This window comes from Notolepis coatsorum (assembly GCF_963971535.1).
Source record: "Notolepis coatsorum genome assembly, chromosome: 5".
Taxonomy (NCBI): Eukaryota; Metazoa; Chordata; class Actinopteri; order Aulopiformes; family Paralepididae; genus Notolepis; species Notolepis coatsorum.
The window spans coordinates 141,047,942-141,068,982 of NC_140169.1; the positions used below are offsets into that span (position 1 = coordinate 141,047,942).

A 21,041-nucleotide genomic window follows, 5' to 3' on the forward strand; every position below is an offset into this window, starting at 1 on the left:
GAAGAAAGGAATGAACGGTGCATTTTGCTCTGTAATTAAAGTATTAGAATATCACAATAACTCGCAATGACGATATTATACACAGTCTCTCTCTCTCTCTCTCTCTCTGGCGTATGTCCTTAGACCTTCAGCTCTGTTGAGGCAAGCAGCCAGTGATTGTATTCCAATAGCATCCACACACACACACACACACACACACGCACACACACACACACACACACACACACACACACACACACACACACACACACACACACACACACACACATAAACACATACACACTGTAAACATAAACACACACACACACAATAAACATACACACACTTGCACACACACATAAACACACATACCGGAATTGTACTGAATTGTACTTGTACTGGTCTACAAGATACACTATACGACTAAGGTACCCATGTACATGTCAAAATACTTCCCAAAGGTCAGTGAAAATACCATGACCATAACACCAGAGGAAGCTCAACAAATCATGTTAAACCCAGATTGGGCTCAAACAAGGGACTAAACACGTTTCGCAATTATGCCACATCAATGTGGAACGCCCTACCCACAGCTGTAAACATTAGGGTGGCCCCTATAAATCGCTCAGCTGTCATGCCAACTGTCAGTCAATGCCATTGTAAATGGACGTCCCACCAGCCCTATAGGACACACACACTGTTCCAACTTACTCTCTTTCTCTCAGGTTGTTTGTGTGTGTTGTGTGTGTGTGTGTGTTGTGTGTGTGTGTGTTGTTTGTGTGTGTGAGAGAGAGAGAGAGAGATAGTGTGTGTGTGTGTGTGTCATCAGTTCTTTCTCTCACTCCTTCATAACCATATATCTCACTCTTGTCTCCTAGACGGTTTTCCGACTCGACGGCGGCGAACACAAACGCGTTCTAAATGGACCACATTAACGGCCAACGCTGCGGAACAATTCCACCCAAAACGCTCCGTATTCAGGCCAGCAGATGAACATGTTTGTTCACCAGCACAGTCGTTCCAAAATGTCAGCAACCAATTATAGCAGCCGGAGTAGTCTTTCGACAGACTTTACTATAGGCAGCCACAGTGAGAGAGAGAGAGAAAGCACCAGCATTTCCCCCGCTGGCTTTATGGTGCGTTTTATACGACCCCCCCCCCCCCTCTCTCTCTCCAGTGTTGTTTGCAGAGAGGCTGAAGTAGCACACCGGTAGCTCACCTTGCACAGGATATGATGAATTACATTGTTGTGGTAAATATTGTTCTTTCACACTCTCTCTCTTTCTTCATCGTCCCTTCCTGTTGGTATTTCATAAATATATATAAATACAGATTTTTATCCAAAGCGCTTCACGACTTATGCCTCACATTCACCCGTTCACACACGGGTGAATGTGGGGAATGGTTAGCGGGTTAGGGGTCTCGCTCACAAGGACACTTCGACGCACGCTGCCGGGCGTAGGAGACGGAGCCGGAATCAAACCCGGAACCTTTTTTTGCGATTACCAGCGACTGCTCTACCTCCCGAGCCACTGCCGCTCCCCATTGATCACTGTCGTATTGATGAGTGTCAGATTACCATAGCTAGTTCAGAACCCCACCGGCTCTCTCCGTCTCTTCCTATCTCTCTGTAGCTCTCTCTATCTCACTCCATTTCTCACGTACAGTACACACAAATGGGCAACAACGCACGGCGCTCTCAAACAGGACTAACTAGCTACTAGCAGGTGATCGATGGAAGGCATGAGGAAATGTACATCATCCCCAAATGTGGAACGAGCTGCCGCTGCAGATTAGGCCTCATCATCACACCGTTTTAAAAAGCCTCCTTAAGACCCACCTTTTCTCTCTGGCTTTCGACACCATGTAGCTTGTTGATTTTATGATCTTATTGTTTTATTGTGTTATCGTTGTATCGTTTTTGTTAATGTGTCCTTTGCTTTTAAATACTTTTAAGTACTCATCTATTTACATTTTTTATGTTGCCTATCTTTATCTTTTTTTTCTTCTTTTTAGTACTCTTGTTCTTTTATAAAAAAAATAGTGCTGCTTATAGTTTTTAATATGCTCCCTCTGTACAGCACTTTGTGCCCTGTGGGCTGTTAAAGCGCTTCATAAATAAAGTTGGATTGGATTGGATGAAGAGAGAGAGAGATCCCTTCGGTCCACATGTCTCTACCACTCTTCACACTGTAAAGGTCTCTGCGTCAGTTTACTGCAGGTTCCGCAGGGTTTGTCGCTCGCTGGATGGAAGGCGGCGTGGCTCAGGGAGGAGCCCGCAGCGTGATTCATTTCACTAGCTCCAGTATTAGCATGGCTCTGCGGTGAGCTCACAAAAATGGAAGTAGAAAATACAGCCTTTCGGGCGTCTGGGTAGTGTAGAGGTCTAAGCTCTGGGCGTCTGGGTAGTGTAGAGGTCTAAGCTCTGGGGCGTCTGGGTACTGTAGAGGTCTAAGCTCTGGGCGTCTGGGTAGTGTAGAGGTCTAAGCTCTGGGGCGTCTGGGTATTGTAGAGGTTAAAGTACTGGGGCGTCTGAGTAGTGTAGAGGTTTAAGTACTGGGGCGTCTGGGTACTGTAGAGGTCTAAGCTCTGGGGCGTCTGTGTAGTGTAGAGGTTAAAGTACTGGGGCGTCTGGTAGTGTAGAGGTTTAAGTACTGGGCGTCTGGGTAGTGTAGAGGTTTAAGCTCTGGGGCGTCCTGGGTAGTGTCGAGGTCTAAGTACTGGGGCGTCTGGGTAGTGTAGAGGTTTAAGTACTGGGGCGTCTGGGTAGTGTAGAGGTCTAAGTACTGGGGCGTCTGGGTAGTGTAGAGTCTAAGCTCTGGGGCGTCTGGGTAGTGTAGAGGTCTAAGTACTGGGGCGTCTGGGTAGTGTAGAGGTTTAAGTACTGGGGCGTCTGGGTAGTGTAGAGGTTTAAGTACTGGGGCGTCTGGGTAGTGTAGAGGTTTAAGTACTGGGGCGTCTGGGTAGTGTAGAGGTTTAAGTACTGGGGCGTCTGGTAGTGTAGAGGTTTAAGTACTGGGGCGTCTGGGTATTGTAGAGGTCTAAGTACTGGGCGTCTGGGTAGTGTAGAGGTTTAAGTACTGGGGCGTCTGGGTAGTGTAGAGGTCTAAGCTCTGGGGCGTCTGGGTACTGTAGAGGTCTAAGCTCTGGGGCGTCTGGGTAGTGTAGAGGCTTAAGCTCTGGGGCGTCTGGGTAGTGTCGAGGTCTAAGTACTGGGGCGTCTGGGTAGTGTAGAGGTCTAAGTACTGGGCGTCTGGGTACTGTAGAGGTCTAAGCTCTGGGGCGTCTGGTAGTGTAGAGGTCTAAGTACTGGGCGTCTGGGTAGTGTAGAGGTCTAAGCTCTGGGGCGTCTGGGTATTGTAGAGGTCTAAGTACTGGGGCGTCTGGGTAGTGTAGAGGTCTAAGCTCTGGGGCATCTGGAGTTTTGGCCCAGGGGTAGAAATGATAGCGCATTTGACCGCTGCACCTATGATGGATACCACCACACCTTTTTTACCTTTGTTTTGTTTTACAAGAATGAATCCACACGCAGATGTGAATGTTTGATAATGATGTCTTGGAAATCAGTGTTGATTTGATGGCCTGCATCGCCCACATATGTCTTTTCTTTTTATTCATATAACTGTTCTATGATTCAGATTCCTGACGCGCTTGAATTGGATCATAGAATTGTGGAATGTGAAAAAGAGCAGGAGTGGCGGCGGGGGATCACACTTACCATGGCAACAGCATCATCTGAATGAACATATACATTATACTGTACTGTTATAGCTCTGGGAGTGGGAGTGACACTAGGGAATTGTCTGGATCCAATAGCCTGCGGAGGGAGAGAGAGAGAGGGAGAGAGGGAGAGAGGGAGGGAGGGAGGGAGGGAGGGAGGGAGGGAGGGAGGGAGAGAGGAGGAGGGGAGGGAGGAGAGAGAGAGAGAGGAGGGAGGGAGAGAGAGAGAGGGAGGGAGGGAGAGAGAGAGGGAGGAGGGAGAGAGAGAGAGAGAGAGAGGGAGGGAGGGAGAGAGATAGAGGAGGGAGAGAGAGAGAGAGAGAGGGAGAGAGAGAGAGAGAGAGAGAGAGAGAGAGAGGTTTGTCGCTCGCTGGATGGAGAGGCTTCAACTGCGTTGGATCCGGCTCAGTATAAGAAATGAGGGGGTAGATAAGGGGAGTATTGTGTATTCAACCCGTAACTAACATGAGCTGTACTGTACCTAGCAATTGTAGTAGAAATGATGAGGTGGATAGTTGGGGATATACTGTTGTGTGTGTACGTGCGCACGTGTGCATGTATGTGTGCGTGCATGGTTATGTGTGTGTCTGCCCATGGTTATGTGTGTGTATACGTGCGCATGGTCATGTGTGTGTGTGTATACGTGCGCATGGTCCTGTGTGTGTATACATGTGCATGGTCCTGTGTGTGTATACATGTGCATGGTCCTGTGTGTGTGTGTATACATGTGCATGGTCCTGTGTGTGTATACATGTGCATGGTCCTGTGTGTGTGTGTATACATGTGCATGGTCCTGTGTGTGTGTGTGTATACATGTGCATGGTCCTGTGTGTGTGTGTGTGTGTGTGTGTGTATACGTGCGCATGGTCCTGTGTGTGTGTGTGTGTGTATACGTGCGCATGGTCCTGTGTGTGTGTGTGTGTGTGTATACGTGCGCATGGTCCTGTGTGTGTGTGTGTGTGTATACGTGCGCATGGTCCTGTGTGTGTGTGTATACATGCGCATGGTCCTGTGTGTGTGTGTGTGTGTGTATACGTGCGCATGGTCCTGTGTGTGTATACATGTGCATGGTCCTGTGTGTGTGTGTGTGTGTGTGTGTGTGTGTGTGTGTATACGTGCGCATGGTCCTGTGTGTGTGTGTATACATGCGCATGGTCCTGTGTGTGTGTGTGTGTGTGTGTATACGTGCGCATGGTCCTGTGTGTGTGTGTGTGTGTTCCCCGGACGCACGTTCTGTGCAGCAGAGCATTAAGTACAGAGGCACATCTTTACCGTTTACTCAATCTGGCAAGCTTGAGGAAATCAATGTCCTTATTTCCACCAGAGTCACAGACGAGGAGAATGCCACGAAAGCCACTTGAGAAACAAAACACACACACACACACACACACACACACACACACACACACACACACACACACACACACACACACACACACACACACACACACAATACTACTCATTTACCACTGCCCTTAAAAGAAAAACAAGTTTACAGTGTTACAACCCCCCCCCCCCCCCCCCCCCCCCCCCCCCCCCAGTCCATCATGCAATCCCATTGACCCCTCCGTATGGTTGCCATAGCAACAGATCAGGTCCATTCAGAGAGATTGAGACGGTGGAGAGAGAGAGAGACAAAGAGAGAGAGAGAGACAGACAAACAGAGAGAGAGAGACAGACAGTGGAGAGAGAGAGGGAGAGAGAGAGAGAGAGACAGTGGAGAGAGAGAGAGGGGGGGGGGGGGGCTGGCTGGCCTGGGACCGAGGCTCTCAGCGGAGGTCCCGCCACAGGCTCTCTCTCTCCACTGTCTCTCTCTCTCCCTCTCTCTCTCCACTGTCTCTCTCTCCCTCTCTCTCTCCACTGTCTCTCTCCCTCTCTCTCTCCACTGTCTCTCTCCCTCTCTCTCTCCACTGTCTCTCTCCACTCTCTCTCTCTCCCTCTCTCTCTCCACTGCACACATCACAGTCTAACACTGTCAACACAATAAATTGGGCTCTGTTGTCGACCGCAGACGCGAGAGTCCCAATTCCAGACTCGCTCTTTGAACGTCGCCCGAGGAGGGACGGGACGGGGTGGGATTTTGGGACAAAGAGCACGTGGTTAGTGCGATGCACCCTGTTCATGACGCTCAGCCGCCCCGCAGCCTCGGACCGTGTGTTGTAACTTAATAGCTCAGGTTACATGATTAATATTGAGTTATATTTCATATATGTTATAACTCATTCTGCGCCAGTCACGAGAAAAGTCGGGTTAACTCGCCCAACCGTTCAGCGCCAATCACGAGAAAACTCGGGTTTTAATCGTTATTTCTTTTATTAACTATATCTATTCATTTTTCATCCATCCAGCCTGATGTTATCATTGGGAATGGGTCTGAGCTCACAAAAAGGGCAAATACCGCCGCCTACGCCTTCCAGACGGTATTGCACTCCATTAGAAATGGTGTAGTTTCTTTTCTGGGCCGATCTGAGCCGTGCGATCAGAATGGCGATCAGATAATTGGATTTTAATTTTTTTTTTTTTTTGCATTACATCAGAGACCATGTAAGGACTCTATATATCCAATCTTGTGTTGATCTGATATTTCTTTCTACCGCGATTGAAGCGAGGGCGAACGCCCCGCTACGAGGGCCATTTCATGTATGCATGAGGAGACATAATAATGATAATCTAGCGTTGATTTGAGGAAGATTCGATAATCAGGTGAAAAATGACAACGTGATAAGTGTATTCCACTAAAACGCTATTATCGCGTCTTTTCCTGGGATAACTAAGAATTACCAAAACTATACTCATATTCAAAACGGTATAAAACGGAAATGTACGGATGAAAAAACAATCTGTTTTGTGCATGTTGACTGGAAGCAACTCACTGACAATCAACGGGTGTATTAGACCCATAGCTATAATATAAGATATATTTTAAGCACTCGCAAATTTCGCAGTCTCCCCATTGATTAAAGCGATGGCGTTCTAGCGTCCCCCTGGCGACCCACCCCCTGGCGCTGAATGAGTTAATATCGATTCTTGTTTACATTTGAAATTAAGGTTGGAAGAGTCTTTGTTTATTATTTAAGAGATGCTATTATTTACATTAGTCGCCACATTAGTTGGTAGAAATACAAGTCCCAGAATGCCTTGCGCCTAGTAACCAGCTGTGTCCATTTATAGTGATTAAGTTGCCGACTTTTTTGTGAATGAACTGATGACAAGAACTGTAATGTAACGTGCGCAGAAAGCTTCTTTTTTTTTTATCCACTTTTTCTCCCATTTTCTATATTTTCTCCCATCCCAATTTCGTATCATCCAATTCAACCCTCCCCTGTCGCGAACGCTGTTTCTTGCCTCCCACAAGCCGGCTGCAATGTGGACTAAGTCATACATAGCACAAGTCCCCTCCGGTACTTGAGGTAACAGCAGTCGCATCTTTTCACCTGCGCAGCTCGATCTCTCAGTGGCGAGGGGTAACTTGTGGGAGGCTCACGCTGCCCCCGACACTTCCTGATTCTACTGCGCAGGCGCACCAACCGACCATGTCTCCTTAGCATGTCTTTATTTCCCCCTTGTAAGAGCCAAAGCGATATATATTTAGGGTATTGTATTATATGAATGTGTAATATTGATTGGATTTAGATAAAGTCATTGAGCCGTCGTATTTGTCATAATAGTGCATTCTGGAACCTAGAACCTTCTAGAACGTTGGGGGTGATGTCATAGTAGTACTTGCTAGAACGCGAAACATTCCGGACCACCGTATGACGTCATGATAGAAGGTTATGGAATCTTCGTGATGTCACTGTATGAGGTCATAACCGAACATTCTAGAGCCTTTGGGGCTCTATATAAGCGGGCGTTCAGCCAGAGAAGGAAGTGGGACCAAGCCAGGTGATTATATGTTCTGACTCGGCTGCTGCACTGATGGCTCTGAGTGCAGGTGGGTCTAAAGCTCGCCCTGATCTCATTCATGAAATAATGTTGGTTTTATATAGGATTGCGAAGGCAGGCTGGTCAGTGGAGTTTTGTTGGGTTCCGGGGCATGCTGGGATTGCGGGAAATGAGATGGCTGACTCCCTTGCCAAACAGAGCCTGGGAAGGGAGGAAGAGATAGGCATTTCAATGGGAAGAGTAGAACTCAGAGAGAAGATAAAGAAAGGAGTTGAGGCTGAGTGGCAGGCTGAGTGGGAAAAGGGGACCAAGGGAAAGCACTATTTCTCTCTGCAGCCTCGGGTCAAAATCAAGGTGGATGGATATGGGTCTAGGAGGAGTGATAGGGTGAAGATGTGTAGATTGAGGCTGGGACACTGTGGGTTGAACAGTACCTTGTGCATTGTGGGAAAACATCCAGATGGGCGGTGTGAATGTGGAGAGACTGAAACTGTCTGGCATGTTTTGCCTAGAATGTGAAAGGTCTATAGGAAAGAGAGGGAAATCTTTTATAAAAGTCTGGTAGAGTTGGGAGTCTCTTCCTTCTCTCTTAAATCTTTCTTTGGCATGGATAATGAGAACCACCAGCTGATCACAGAGTCAGTGCTGACATTTCTGCACACGTCAGAGTTGTATCAGAGGATATAGCGTTATTGTATTTATTAGTATTGGACAGGCAAGAGGAGCAGAGAAGAAGGAGATGGAGTCGATAGTAATGTGTTTTGAAGATGAGAAGAAGAAGAGGGTAAACAATCAAAAGTTGGTTTACCAGAGGCCTAACTATGGAAACCATACCACTAGCGTAGTATAAGAACTGAGGAGGGCAGTAATACGCCTGCGGGAAAGTCAAAAGAAGAAAGAAGAAGAGCTCATCAAAAGAACTGCGGAGGGCAGTAATACGCCACGATGCGTCTACACTGCCGGAAATTCTAAAGAAGAAGAAGAAAGAAGAAGAGAACGGCCTTTTGCAGCTTAGGCCCTGTTTAGACGGAAACGCTAGCAGGTGAATCCGCAAAAATATTTTTTCGGATGTGCCTTTTGTTTATACGGCAACAGCGTTTTTACGGGGTGAAACCGCAAAAAAAGTGAGACCACCTTCCAGGGTGGAATTCCTAGAAACGATAAACCTTTGCGCTATCATCTAAACCAGGGGTGCCCAACTGTTTTTGAACCAAGATCTACTTTTTAATTTACCACCTAGCCGAGAGCTACCAGCCAAAATTGTATATTGTAAGCCGTCATTTGAGGCTTTCTAAAAGCACCATAATGAACACAAATCTGTCAGTGCCGAGTCCGACCTCATCTTAAATAACAAACAGCATTGCTTGTTGTAGTTGACAAGGAGAGGCAGAGTTGATTTTGCAATTTTTTTTTTTTTTTTTTTTTTTTTTTTTTATAATCTAATTTTATTAATCAAGATCTACTTGAAATCAGCCCGCGATCTACCTGTCGATCGCGATCGACTGGTTGGGCACCACTGATCTAAACTGTCAAACCGCATAAAACGATGACGAAAGGGTTGTCAAGGCTCTCGTCGCGCGTACTGCTTACATCACAGGCATGCGCCAGTAGCCTAGAAGCGTAAACAAAGCATGTCTGATTCTATCCATGGCGATCACCTGAAGGCTACATTGGCAGTACGTTTAAATACACAAGAATCTGTCCCGCGGCTATCACAACTATTAGTGACTGGACCCACTGTCTGTGAGTGACTCTGCTTTGGTCCAATCACATTCCCCCACCCACAGTCTGCGAATCAGAGGCAGAGTAGGGCGGGTCTTCACAGCACATCTGGTTGAGGCGATCTGATTGGCCACTGACGTTTCTGGTCATGTGACATCTGCGCCAATCGTGTGACAACGGGGCTCCGTCGTCTCGACTCGAGTGTCTTTCAGCCTCGTCTGCATGCAGAATTCCATCCCAAAACACTAGTCTAAACGCAAAATTAAAAGTGAGACCGCAAGACGACTTTTGCGGTTTCTGTTCAGACTCTTCGTCTAAACGTAGCCTTAGACCAGACTGGATAGGACCGAACAGAGGACTGAAGCCAGAAGCCAACCAGTGGCTTTGCGGTTTTCACATTGCGAAGGAATCTTCCTGTGTGGAGTCGGCGGTGACTTTGGAGACTGGGAAAATACAGTTTTCTTACCTTGTAGTAGTATGTGCATGAGTGACAGGAATATTTAGGAAAGTAGATTTAGGACCACTTCTGTAAAGAAAGACTTTGCCAATAAACCATTTTAATATCTTTACTATACACGGAGCGGCTGTGGACATTGCTTTTCTTTATCAACAGACGTACTACTCACGAGTAAGTCATTTGACCAGTGGAGTGGAGCCCCGGCCCACACACCCCTGATGAGCAGATGTTGTTGTTTGGACCTGTTACACCAAGGGACAAGTGGTGTTGTGTGTGTGTAAAACATTTACATTTCAAACGAACCAGGAAGTTGCTAACTGTATGTTGCAGGTGCATTGTACCGTTAACAGCTGCTGCTTTAATACGAGGCGAGGAAGTGCCCACTGAGGCAGTGCCCACACACTCACTTTTAAACAAACACTCACCTTAACACCGGTTCCTGACAGGGAGCGAGCGAGCGAACTAGAGACGAAATCGCGCGCGACACTGTCCTGATATGAGGCGGCGCGTGTCCGAGTGTGTCTGTGTGTGTGTGTGTTACCTGGAAGCACACGTGGGGGGGGGCCAAAGCAGCCTGCGATTCTTGACCAATAAAAAGTGTTTAGGGGCGGGACTCTGCCGCGTAATCGCTCAACTAGAGACACAGCGAGCGAATATCTGAGGGGTGGACGACATCGCTGCTAGGGATGGGTACCGAATTCGGTACTTTTGAGGTACCGAACCGAAACACGTCGGTACTACCGAGTATCGAATCAAGTGAGAAACCGAAAAAAAATGTAAACAAAATGTAAAAAAAAAGATTTATTATTCTTTTTTTTTTTTTTTACTTCTCTTCTCTTTTTTTTTTTTTTTTTTTTTTTTTTTTTTTACTTTTTTTTCTTCATGTCAACGTTCACACGCACAATATATGCTTACCTAGGATTTGACTTGATTCAACAACAAAGCAGTCGGAGCAATGACAAGCCGAAAACTGTCGAAATTGTAGTTATTTGAAGTTTGGATTTCTTTTTTTACGACTGAGGTAGGTAAATTACATTTCTTGAGACTAAAGTACCGAAAAAAGGTACCGGTGGGTACCGGTATCGATTCACAGGTACCGGTACCGGTATCGGTTCAAATGTGAAAGGTACCCATCCCTAATCGCTGCTCAGTTCGCTGTCGCTCGCGGTAGGTCAGGATAGTCTGATTGAAACGAATACATTTTAATCATTTTCGCAATCACGCTCGCTCGCGTCGCTCCCTGTCAGGAACCGGTGTAACACTCACTTTAGACACTCTAACACTACATTATATGTATCTATTATTAAAGAGATTTGCACTACATTCATACCTAATTTGCATTTGCACCTTACCTTAAAGTTTTGTACCTCATTTTCTGCAGTGTACCTCACTGTTTACTCACTGTACTTAGATTGTACCTAGGTTGTACTTTAGATTGTATATTGTATTGTATATTGTATAATTATGTATATTCCTCTTTACTTACCTTTTTACTTACTTTTTACTTACTTTTTTTTACTGTAATAAGCACACTCTCAGGGGCTCATACAGAACCAAGCATTTCAACGTGAAGTATGTGTATTCTATTGTGATAATTAATAAACAAACTTGAAACTTGGTTTGTATCTGACCCCCCTGTGCAGCTGGAAATGCCTTATGACGTGTGGTCAGAGGGCCATATCAGAGCCCACTCTGAACCCCCTCCTTCCTTCCTCCCACCCCAAGAGGTAAGACCTCCGCGGGAGCCTGCCGATGGATCTGAAGCCTGCTGCCCTCACACCCCCACCAATAACTCCCCCCAGCCCTCACCTAACTCCCCCCAGCCCTCAACTAACTGTCCTTCCACCGAACTCCCCCCAGGCCTCAACTAACTCCCCCCGGGCCTCAACTAACTCCCCCCAGCCGTCGTCTTCAACATCGCAGGTCTCCTTCAGTGAACAAAATGCGTAAAGTCGCTCGACTGAACGTGAAACGTGTTTCGTCTTGCGGCCTGTACCGGGGTTCTGATCCGGACCCAACCAGATATCGGGTCCTTTCAAAAGAAGCAACTGCCTGTCCAGATTGGGTTCGGTACTGTTTGCTGCGCATCTCGGATCTCTGATATGAAATGTCACGTCCATTAGGATCTGACTCTAGGCCTCTGCATGCTACAGAAACTTCAAAGCAACTGCACCACAACATCGACAAAGCAACGGTGTTGCAGACAGTCTACCTTTATGCTTCTGCAAAATCAACGCGCAGCCTATGTAACATTGTACCCCGTACGTAGCTAGGTTCCCTAGATAGATGACGCTTCCCTTCTCAACCAACCCATTGATAACAGGCAGAAGAATAAGCGTAATTTTTACTTCCGGGCGGGGGGTTTCAAAATAAAAGAGCGAGTCTAAAAGCACCGTAAATACGTTTATTTTTTACAATATCTAACGTTACACGAACCTAAACTAATCTAAAGTTAGTTTAGGTTCGTGTTAACGTTAGATAATGTACCAAATAAACGTATTTCCGGTGCTTTTAGTCGTCGCTCTTTTATTTTGAAATCCCCCGACCGGAAGTATTATAGTGTCTGTTGCTAGCAGCTTAACTTGTCAGCCGGTTCTGTGCTTCTGCTTCAACGTAACTTCATTAGTTTCCAAAGGAGAGGAGAGAAAGGCCGCGGCTCACATGCAGCTCAAACTACCTGTTGGAATAAATTAATTGATTGGTGTTTAACTTGTCCCTGTGTGTGTCCAGTCATTTCGACTAGCAAACGTTGTATTTAACATTACCTCAGGATACCATTGTATTTAGTTGGTTAGCTATGTAGCTAATGTGGATAGCATTTTGAATATCACCAATGCTAGCTGGCTGGCTACAGCTTTATTTACTAAATTATGGAGGCTTTTTAATCGTCAAGGTAAGAGAGGATTTGTCATGATCAATTGAAGGCGTATGCTATGGAACAATATGTGCTTGGGTTTTCAGAAAAAGGCCAGTTATGACGCTAATTATTTAGCTAATATTGATAGCATAGCTTGCTGCCTACAACAATGGCGGATGGTATTCCTCGCTGACTAATATTATTCTATGACAGCCCCGCCCCCATTCACTACCAACCAATTACTGCTACGCAATACCAACGCAACAGGTCTTTAGATTAGATTTTGGACACAGGTACGCAACGCCCAAGCAACACAGTCTACAAGACTGTCTGCAACAAGCGCGCTGAAATCGCGCCGATGTTGTGTTGAAGTTGCTTTGAATTTGCTGTAGCATGTAGAGGCCTTCTGGCAATAGTTTTCAGTTAGAAAGTGAAAGTGAAACTTAGGCTCATGATAAAGACTGCAGATTACCTTGTGTTTCAAAGTGAAACTTAGGTTAGTGATAAATACCCATGGCGTGTTTCATAAGGTCCATGGTAGTTGATGGATGTAAGTCCTGAGTTATTCTGCTCCTAGTGCAACGTGCATCTGTTGCCACAAGATGGTGCTAAATGATCTTAATAAACGCCTGCGAGTGCGACCCTGGTCAGGAGGGGAATGGTCAGAGAGCGGAGGTCGATCTATACTGTAGCGGCACAGATGAAGATGGCAGCCGTGGCAACAATCAATGTTATTATACTGACATTATAGTTCAAAACAGTCAACGTTGCCTTTGTATCGGTTATTATGCAACATGCAACAAGATGCAAAACGTACTCTAAACGAGTCGTACAAGCAAATGCCTCGTTGTGGAATCATTAGTGTTATGTCATCCATGACAGCGAGTGGACTTACGCCAAAATAACAAGTGGAATAGTCAAGATTTTTCAATCGGCAAGAAGAATAACAAAAACTTTATGGATTTATTTTTATTACCAACTTTCTTGGCAAGCAGTAGACTGAAAATGTCAGGCAGCACCAGCGGAGAAGGCTGTTTCTACTACAACGTTTTGTTTTGACAACTCGTAATAAGCCACTTTGAAAACGGTGCCGTTCAGGTCTGTGTAAATTTCTGGACATTACTTTTTTGGACCCGTGAAGACGTCTACTCCTCGCAGACGCAAGATTTCGCAACAATGCGGAAGGGTGGCCGCACAGACCGCGTTGCAATGACTGGCGTCGCTATGGTGACAGGGCGCTTGTAGTCGACCCTGCCACACTAAGTGGCTTTTTCCAGGGCTCCCCGACACAGAGACAACAGGCAGAAATGATGGTGAACACAAACCGGTTTATTGAAGAGAGTGGCAAGATATAACAAACCAGGAGCAGATATGATGTTGTCATGACAAAGGTTCCCCTCAGTGTGTGTGAGGATGGCTGATTTAACCTACTACGCTCACTGGTGCTACACCGATATCTGCTCCCAGGTCTGATTATTATCTTGACCCAGGGCAGGTGTGGCTGATCCCAGGTCTGATTATCTTGACCCAGGGCACGTGTGGTTGCTTAAAACCAGCCATCCCCACACCACAACGTTCTGTAAGCCGCTTCCAACGCAGTAACAATGAAACGACCTGAGCGGTTTGACCTCTACGCTACCCAAACGCCCCCTACAGGAGCCCACTGTACTTGACATGCTCCCTCGTCCACCACCACCTCCTCGTCGTGGCCAAACTAACGCATCAATCACTGACACCTCGTCTCGAATGTCCTCTTGTGAATCACGTTTTTTCCCTGTTTGTTTTTGTTCTCACACACTTTGGATGGATTGTCGATGCATGTACATAACTCCGAATCGCACGTGTCGGGTACAAAGCGTGTTCGTACAGCCCATGTTATTACAGGCCAACACACTGGAACAACACACGCTGACCTCCACCTTCAGCAAAGTGTGTGTCAGGCGTGCAATAGGTGCCGAGGTGGATAGCTGATGATTAGTAGTAATACACAGAGTATAGACAAAGTACCAGATATACGTCCGTTGTAGCTGCAGCCTGCGGGTACGCGGTTGTTGTTTTTTCCTGCAGGTTAAGGCGTCCGCAGCGTTTGTCGGCTTTTCTCAGTTTGCTAGTTTAGTCGTTCCCAGCTTGACTGTCCTGAAGCCCTCAAGGCGATGACACACAAACAACACTTCTTCCCAACCGGCGGCAAGGCCCGCATGACGATGCCCAAATTTACGATACATTTATGATAATACGATTCACTTGCCACAACAGCGGCAGCATGCTCAGACTCTTTTCCAGATTTGCATAAATCCACGCTTTAACAGTTAATTTGCACAATCTCCTTTTTGTTTAACGATCACCTTGGTTAAATTACCAACCGGTGTGAAAACACAATGAGAGGAGAAAAAAATATATAGAGATGCAAGACTTGGCTCAGGTTTATCTGTTTATTTTTTTAGTTGGCTATATCATTCAGCACTTATGGGACTGTGCCACATCAAATCAATAACGTTGGTTGGGAGGGAAGGAAGGGGTTAATCACATTGTCTCTCTGAGGTCTCGTCTGTATGTCTGTCTCTGCTGTAACACGGTTGTCTTGTGTTTTTACTGTTCTGTAACGCAGTAGTGTGTGTTCTGACACGAAACGCATTTCTGCATCAACGGACAATAAATAACTATCTAATCTAGAGCGTCATGCCTGATATATTAGCCACAAAATAATAAATATGAGCCAAAGGTCTTGCATCTCTTGTGTTTTCTTCGCAGGTGCCACTGTTGCCGCTCACGCGGTGTTTTACTCCTACGAGGTATTGACTGTAGCGGAGCAGCGCTCTCAGCCAGGGAGGAAATTACAGGAGGCACACCTGCTCTGCATCTCAATGAAAACACAAGTGTTGGATAATTACTGTACAAGTTTGTGTGTGTGTGTGTGTGTGTATGTGTGTGTGTGTGTGTGTGTGTGTGTGTATGTGTGTGTGTGTGTGTGTGTGTGTGTGTGTGTGTGTGTGTATATAACACAGAATCTATTAGGTGGAGTGTGTGTGCGTGTGCGTGCGTGCGTGCGCGCTGTTAAGAGGCAGTGTTATTATCAGCCCCAGGGTGGTCTGGAAGTGTAGGCATATATGGGCCTCCTAAGGGGGCCATTCACACTGGAGCTAATATTCTGCTGAGTCTGTCACATTGCGCCCACACACACACACACACACACACACACACACACAGCAACACACCCTCATTTACTCAAGTACACACTCTATATACCCACATTTGTACATATACTGTACATTCAAGTTGACAAGTGCACACAAAAACTTTAAACGCACACACACACACACACACACACACACAGACACACACATGGTTGTACACACAGTGCTTACACAGTGGGGGGGACACGTTCTCTGCCAATGCAGCCCATTCACATGATGGATGAATGGCCAGTTGAGCCCTGAAATGAGCTACATTCATAATGTTAGTGACACAACACATGCACACACACATGCACATGCATCCTCTCTCTCTCTCTCCTCTCTATCTCTCTCTTCTCTCTCTCTCCCATCTCTTTTTCACCCTCTCTCTGCTCCCTCTCCTCTCCCTCTCTCTCGTCTCTCTCTCTCTCCCGCTCTTTCTCTCCTCTCCCTCTTTCTTTATTTTTTGTTCTTTCTTTCTCTTTCTTTATAATTTGTTTTCTTTTTCTTATCTCTCTCTCTCACACAGACAGACATGCGTATATATATATAAACACATAGTGTACGATGTCGACTTCTACCCTCACCTTCTGCCCTGAGCTGCTCTCAGATCAGTAGTTACTTGAGCTGTATTATACAAAGATGAACTACTAGGACCAGAGTGCTGACCTGCGTGGCCACTGGCCACACACAGTACCATGTATCTGTAAGCTCGTGAGTTTGAGTCCAGCCCTGGGCCTCTCTGGTACGTCATCCCCTGCCTCTTTGCCCTTTGACCCTTAGACATTCTTATTCCCCCGATGGCTGTACGATGTTGTCGACAGTAATAGGTGCCTATACAGCCTGAAAATACAAATAATTATTACCCTCGTGTGTCGTGTCATCATCACATATTGCAATATACTGTGAGCACACATTAGGAACAAACACATACTTCAAATGTAACGTTAGCTGTTAGCGCCCACCACGTCAAGCACATCTACACAACAAGAGTTGTAGGTCGGAAATGATGGAATAGATTTACCAACAAAAAAGGTGTTTAGCCTGCTCATACCTTAATAAAAGCGTGGGGCAGCACGAATAACTTGGCTCTGCTAGTGTATCGTGCTTCCATTCAAACAGACGGCAACAAACGTGAAGTCAAGTCTCACTCGCGTGAGACTTCCGTCTACACCCTGGCCAGGGTGCTCCTGGGTCCTAGTGCCCACCCACGTTACACTATATGTCATGCACATGTATTTTATATGTTAATAAAATTGCATTTATCTATTAATAGTCCTAATTCTGTCACTGTTTGATGTCACAAAGAAGGGTGTATCCGAAAGCTGTCTACAACATTTGTAACAGGTGATGAAAAAGTTAACAAATAATTAACTGTATTAGACATTTGTTAATGATGAATAGGCTTCACTTTAGATTAGGGCACACAATAGCATCTGCAAATGATTTATAGATGTTTTATGAATGTCTTAACAAATCATTTGTTGAACATGAACAAATAAATGGAGGTACAGTATAGTCGTTTTTTCATATAGTTCAAATAGTTATAAATGATTTAATAATAATTTACGAATGTATATAAATGATTAGTTCATTATCTACAAATACCTTATAAAGGTCTTATAACTATAGGGCGGTTAGGTGGCGTAGCGGAGATTGCGTTTGTCACCAACCCCAAAGCTGTGAGCTGGATTCGCCTGTTCGAATCCAGCTCACAGCTCCGGGGTTGTCACCAGCTTGGCTGGCCATTCACACTAATACAATTGGCTGTATTAGAGGGTGGGAGAAGCTGGCAGGGTGGGTCCGGGTCGTTGTAAACAGCGACTCCTACAGTTCGGTCGGGGCGCCTGCTAAGCGCGGATAGGACCTGAGTGGGATAGTGTGATCCTTCCACACGCTACGCCCTCTCAGGGAGGATCCGCGCTGCCAGGTGAAAAGAAGCGGTTGATTGGCTGGACGTGTGTCGGAGGAAGCACGTGATAGCCTCCACTCTCCCAGATGATCTGACTGTGGGGGGTAGGTGCGCAGCGACCAGGAAGGGATTGGGAATTGGCATACGACTAACATTGGGATGGGAGAAAATCGGAGGAAAATGGAGGAAAAAAAGACCAATAAAAAAATAAATAAAATAAAGGTCTTATAACTGAGTGTTATTATAAAGTGTTACAGAAAATTCATATCCGAAAACAGGAAAAGATAAAAACGGATTTCATAGGGCCCTAGTTAAGGTGAGTTAATAAATTCACTCTGAAAATTTGCTCCGCTCTGATAAACTGACTCTTTGGTCAGAGCGTCCAGTGTGCACTCAGAATTTCCGAACAACTTGAGTGCGCTCACTCTGACACTGGTTGTAAATAGTTATGAGTGTTGTATGTGCCTCCCTCAGTGTTTCCCATTAATTACCTAGACTGATATTGCAGGGATGTATCAGTAGTATTGGCAGTGGTAGTAGTCGTAATAGTAATCCAGTATATTTTTATATTTTCTAAAAAATAAACCAGTTCAACACAGGTAACCACTTTTGCTTAATTTCTTTGATGGCTCAAATGTATGCTCTAGTGAATCTAGTCGATTTTGTGTTTTGAGCACAAAGTTCATCATAGATCTGGCCTCTTTATTTTGCTCTCAAAGTGCACCAGATTGATGCATTTAACTTTTAAATAGACAAAAAAAGAAAATCCGGGGGAGCATTCCCCCAGACCCCCCTAGAGGGTCCAAGGTTCACCCACCACAGTCTCATAAAATCCTGTGGGAAACACTGTCCCTGTGTTGTAAATAGTTCATATGTGTGTTGTCACTACTGTATGTAAAATTGTAAATAAGTTAATTTATGTGTTGTAATAAATAAATATTGACCTAATTTATGTGCAATCGTTTCATTTCAGCTCTGTGTAGAGAAATGCACCGATACTAACAACCGCCTTACTGCGCGCATCTATGACGACACTGTTGACACCACGTATCCGTGACACGCGCGCCCCGCAACAACACTAGCCACCCCCCCTGAAAAAAATCCTAGGGGAAACACTGGTACTTGTATTCGGAAGTCTTGGCCATGTATACAAATGCACCATGACCGGTCTGAGAATTCAAATTGCTGCAATGTCTAAAAGAAAAGCCAAACAAATTGCCAAATATTGCTCTCTCTCAGCTATTATTGGCAGCGTAGCCGCGTGGAGAAGGAGGTGCTGTGTGTTCAGTGCTGCTTGGCCCCGATACATTAGATTCCCTGTGTGTGTGTGTGTGTGTGTGTGTGTGTGTGTGTGTGTGTGTGTGTGTGTGTGTGTGTGTGTGTGTGTGTGTGTGTGTGTGTGTGTGTGTGTGTGTGTGTGTGTGTGTGTGTGTGTGTGTGTGTGTGTGTGTGTGTGTGTGTGTGTGTGTGTGTGTGTGTGTGTGTGTGTGTTCTGTAGTGCTTCATCAGCGTTAATGGGCCGTGATGAATCAGCCTAATCAATGTGCATTACGGTTTCCTCTGAACCTGCCAGGGCAGAGGGGGGGGGGGGGGGGGGGGGGCATCAACATCAGTTAGCCAGGGCGGGGGGGGGGCATCAACATCAGTTAGCCAGGGCAGGGCGGGGGGGGGGGGGGCATCAACATCAGTTAGCCAGGGCAGGGCGGGGGGGCATCAACATCAGTTAGCCAGGGCAGGGCGGGGGGGGGGGGGGGGCATCAACATCAGTTAGCCAGGGCAGAGAGGATGCCACCCTCAAAACCACGTCACCTAAAATCACCTGCCTCCATCGCACGCCTGTCAATCAGAATATCTCACCACAACAACATATATATATATAATATATATTACAAATATATATTTATATATAGAGAGCTCACACTGTTAACTCAATCAGCATGGCTTTGTCTATAGGAATGTACTTGTTTGGTGTGATGGTGCTATGGAGTATGAGACACTAGGGGTGTGACGATCTCAATGCAGAATCGAAAATGTGCTGTGTAGTAACCAAGCTGTGTAGTATATATGTGTGTGTGTAGTATGTGTGTGCGTGTGTGCGTGTGTGTAGAAAGAGTGTTTCACAAACATTATCTCCGGCAGTCTCTCTCTTGTCCAATCGGCTCAGCGCCACGCATCGTCAATGGTTTTTACAAATAATAGGAAATGGTGTTTACCCTGTTTGTTTAAATTAGGACCGTCAATTATTTCCAATTGTGTGCAATGTAGAAATGTACTAACGATAGAATGTTTGTCTAGAATGTTTTAGCCTAACGACCGCTAGTATTGTGACATGAATCCCTCTTGATTCTTTCTTTGCTGCTTTTTGGTGCTAACCTGTTTTTTGTGTTATTTTGTGTCAGCCTGCACCGACGCACCGTGTGTGTGTGGGTGTGTGTGCGTGTGTGTGCGTGTGTGTTGGTTTGTTTGTGGCATATACGTCATTCTCTGCAGTGTGTTTGTCCGAACATTCCCTTCCATCTGTGTCCGGAGACGCATCTTTCTCATCCCTCTTTTCTAGTGGACTCCGATAGTTTCTAACACTCCCCTCACTCCGTGTGTGTGTGTGTGTGTGTTCCTCATGTGCCCTGTATTGTGACGTAGTCAAACCCCCTCCCGCCCCTCTGTGCACGTTGTCCTGTTTTTGTCTCAACAGCACTTTTCCCCCCTCTTTGTCTCACTGTGTGTGTGTGTGTTTTTTTGTCTCCGTTTCAGTTCAGTGTGTGTGTGGTCTGAAACTCTGCGTTGTGTGCCGTGTTGTTAACGTGTGCCCCTCTCTCTCTCTCTCTCTCTCTCTCTCTCTCTCTCTCTCTCTCTGGTTTTGTTTTTGTTCTTGTAGTTGCAGGACCCTCGCATGTATGATCAGGTCTATCGGTACTTGGACCTCCCAGGGCAGGTATGTAGAAACTGTGATTATCTTAAACATGTGTGTGTCTCTCTCAAGTGTGTGTGTTTGATTTGATTTGTGATTGGTTTTATGATTATTATGCTCAAACGTATATAGTCATTACTCTCTAGTCTAAATGAGAGTCTGGTGACACAGTGTGTATTCTGCTGTGATCCAGTCACATAGAGCTTGGGGAGGGGAGACTTAATGACTTCCACAAAATGTCCTAATTATTCATGTGCCGCCGCTATCGGGCGAAACACCTTGGAATGGATTGTTGTGGTTAAAAAAAATAAGTTTATTAATTTTAGTCTCATGAGCCTAAAGAAACTCGTTCAGAAATCCAGTGTCGACTCTAGCTGTACACTGGGAATACACAAGTATTCCAAAATACAATACGAGGTTGTTTTTCT

General features: G+C 45.8%; 1 protein-coding gene across 1 annotated transcript in view; it reads left to right on the forward strand.

Annotated features, from left to right (window-relative positions):
- The window catches only part of LOC311228392 (actin-binding protein WASF1-like), a 174,439-nt gene that overhangs the window by 134,095 nt on the left and 19,303 nt on the right, over window positions 1-21,041 (forward strand). The window contains 2 exon segments of the mRNA XM_084314299.1: window positions 11,407-11,490; window positions 20,581-20,637. Of these exon segments, the coding sequence (XP_084170425.1) occupies window positions 11,407-11,490; window positions 20,581-20,637 (141 nt within the window).